Here is a 3,453-nt window from a genome sequence, read left to right on the forward strand (position 1 = left end):
AAGATTTAGGCTAGCTACGTGCTACTTTGCTAGCTCAGCAATGTGCATTACGTGTTGCCCACATGAATTTCCATCAGTTTGTGTGCTGGTCTCACATAAATAGTGTGAATAACATCAGCCATGTTTTAAAACGTGAAACATTAATAAAAACATACATCGAAGAACCAAGCTAGCATGCTACTCGCGAGTTGCTAGAGCCCACTTTAGCACAAACTTTACGGTACCAAGCCTGATATCTCTCTATTAAAATGCGTTTCCTGTCCTGTGATAATTCCAATCCAGTAATATATATCGGTGGATAAAACTACAAAATGGTGTCGCCTTTACTTTTTTTGTGGTCGTTCCAATTGGTTGGTTACCGTGATAATTTTATCCCGCCCTGCTCACGTGATTAATGGCAAAGACGACTCCCCTCCCGCGGAAATCCCGCGGAAATTCCCCCAAAAGAATCAGCTTCTAGTTTGTACCTTCAGATTTTCAAGAGTAAGTCACTAATCTTAAATAATTCAAAAAGAATTTCAGAGTAAAAGCCTTTACACTTTAGATTTTCTGAGGGAATGTGGTTTGTGAACTGTGTGGACAGACGACGAGGGTTCGATTCCCGCTATTTGCGCTGAAAGAAGCAAGCAGGTGGTGGGGGGAGGGGTGTAAACTCCCTTTTTAAAGAGGACAAAGGTCAGTCCCTCCCACCCCAAATATGTTGTAATTTTTCAACCAATAACACGATAATTCCAGAAGATTCTGAAGCAGAGAAAAGCGGCACCACGCTTCAGAATCTTCTGGAATTATCGTGTTAACGGTTGAAAAGTTATAGTATTTTGAATACTTTTTTTGTGTATTTTAGCGTCACCGGTGACGTCTCAGATGCTAAAAGGTTAAAGGATCTTGTTTGATCTTTGTTTTTGCTTTATTAGTTGAAATTTTCTTTTTTTTTTTTTAAAGCAACAGAAACATTTTTTAAATTTCTGAATTTGAATTTCTTGTAATGATGTTTGGGGTTTTAACTCCGGACCGTCCAGCGGTCCAAACAACCACCAACATCTGCGGAGCGGAAAGGCTCCGGCGCGGAGCAGGAACTTGGAGGCCGCACCAGTTCCTGTTCACGTGTGAACGCTCTAACAGGAAGCTCTTCTTCTCAGGCGTTTGACATGTGAGGCTGCAGTGAAGTCGTTTCGCAGACAGAACCAGAACTGACCTTAGGAATAGAAAATAATCGTTTTTTACATGTGAAAGAGAGCGGGTCACATCTTTAATGGGTTTAAAAAAATTCTAAATTCTGCGAAAATGTTAATTAGATGTATAAAACAACAGATAGTTCACTTAGGTTCATTTTCTGTCAGACTTGATCATTCTTTCTCCTCAAAATGAGGATTTAATGTTTTTTTTGTTGTTATTTTAAAGCTAACCTGCATCCCTCAGTTTCACCGCTGCAATTTGTTACACTTAAAAATGTTTTTTTTTTTTATCAAATTATATTTTTAAGTTGAGTAAATTATTAAATTTAATTTAATTAAAATTACAAAATTACAGAACTTTTGTTTCCCCTGTTTCTGGCTTTAAACATAATAAGTGCTGTTTTAAATTTCACTAGTTCCCATATAATAAACCCGAATTTAAAAACAGTGGATCTGTATGTGTCCCATAATCCACACCATTAACTGTTTGAATTACTTTTTTATGTAAGATGTACAAAGATTGTAAATGTGTTTTATAAGTATTTCCCCAAACTTCAACATTGTACTCTAAATACAGTAATATTACGATGAATATATAGGTAAACGTGTTTGTGAGTCAGTGCATGACGTGTTTTTTCCAATACTTCTTTGCCTTTAGCAATTTTGGCTCTGGCTTGCTTTATTTATGACTTCCAACTTATTTTGTGGTCCATAATGACTCCAAGGAACTCGACTTAAGTTACTCTTTCTACCACGTGATTGTCTATAACAACTTTAACTTCTAAATCAGGAATATGGCAACCGACAGAAATCTCTCTCTGTGCTGGAACAGACGCACCAACGTTCACCTGCCGGATCCAAAACAGGATTTTTACACCTAATTGTCATTAAATCTAATATAGGAACCCATGATGACCTATTATGGTGGTTCATTTTATGTTTATGGATGTAAAAAGTACTCTTCTAGCTCTCAGTAAATATTGGAAGGAAAAGCTTTGAGGTATTTCTTAACCACGGAGAACCCACAGAGTCAAATTTGGCACCTGATTTTCATTTTTCTTCTTACATGTTTCAGTTTTAATATATGTTTCCTTCTTTTTAATAATTATTTTAGTTTTTTTACATTATTTTCTGGCAACTGTAAATGGTGCTCCCTAAAATCAACAAGCAAAAAACAGAATTTGAAAGCCCAGAAGAAAATCCTTTGCAGGTTAAAGATCCTCCTGAAAGGATTCTTATAACAGCTGAAATAAAAACTAAAAATCTGAGGTTTATTTTCTTCTTCTGCGGGATTTTTTCTTCTTGATGCTAACGCTTCTCCTCGTTTCTGCTCAGGCATGAGAGCGACGTGCAACACTTCAAAGTCATGAGGGACAACAAGGGCCAGTACTTCCTGTGGTCGGAGAAGTTCATGTCCCTCAACAAGCTGGTGGAGTTTTACAAAAACACGTCCATCTCCAAAACCAGACACATCTGCCTGAACGACGGCAGCTCGAACAGCCGGAGCCCCGCCTCCGCACAGGTACGATTTTGTCTTTATTGATCTATAAGGAGGATGTAGAAAGATGCAGTGAGGACGTTTCCATAGCAACCAGGCAGCTTTTCCAATTATTAATGGACTAATAGCAAAAAGCAGATGAACAAAAATCAAAAAGTAAAGACACATTTTTTAACTCTTTATGTCGCCTAAAGGATTTTCAAAATAAAATATTATTAAGAAAAAAAAGTTGATCTATTTTTTGTTTCAGTTTCTCTCATTTTCATCTCATTTCAACTTATTGTTCTCTATCCAACACATTAAGAGAATCTGTTACAAAATTACATCACAACAGAATGATCCAATATCTACAAACACACTGAAACATGTTAATAATTATGTTTTTTTTGCATAAAATTTGTTTTCTTTTTTCTGAGCAGTCAGTTTTCAAATTCAAATCAGGAAAAATACTTTAAATGTCCGACTTGGTTTTAGTTTTAGCAAAAAGTTTCTAAAACAAATTAAGAGAAAAGAACTGTCAAGTGTGTTTTTTTTAGAAATAAAATACGAATGTTAACATTTTTTATGTTATAAGTTAAATATGTTCTAATTAATCAAGATGTAAGATGTTGATTCAATAAATAGTTACCTTTTATCTTAAATTCAGTAAAGTTTTTTGACGTACATGAGTATCTATAAAAACATCAATTACATAAAAGGGTTGTGAAAAAAAGATGTGAAAAAAGCAGAAGTGAAACAGAGTTTTAATGAGAACATAAAAGTGTGAGAGAGAGGAGGAGG

At 35.4% G+C, this 3,453-nt stretch overlaps 1 protein-coding gene across 2 annotated transcripts in view; it reads left to right on the forward strand.

Moving 5' to 3' along the window:
* grap2a (GRB2 related adaptor protein 2a) overlaps positions 1-3,453 on the forward strand; it is a 25,139-nt gene that overhangs the window by 15,487 nt on the left and 6,199 nt on the right. For both annotated transcript variants that reach the window (XM_024271337.2, XM_024271336.2), the window contains exon 5: positions 2,511-2,697. In XM_024271337.2, the coding sequence (XP_024127105.1) occupies positions 2,511-2,697 (187 nt within the window). The remainder of the gene's footprint in view (positions 1-2,510; positions 2,698-3,453) is intronic.

The sequence above is a fragment of the Oryzias melastigma genome, linkage group LG8 (genome assembly GCF_002922805.2).
Source record: "Oryzias melastigma strain HK-1 linkage group LG8, ASM292280v2, whole genome shotgun sequence".
Classification (NCBI taxonomy): domain Eukaryota; kingdom Metazoa; phylum Chordata; class Actinopteri; order Beloniformes; family Adrianichthyidae; genus Oryzias; species Oryzias melastigma.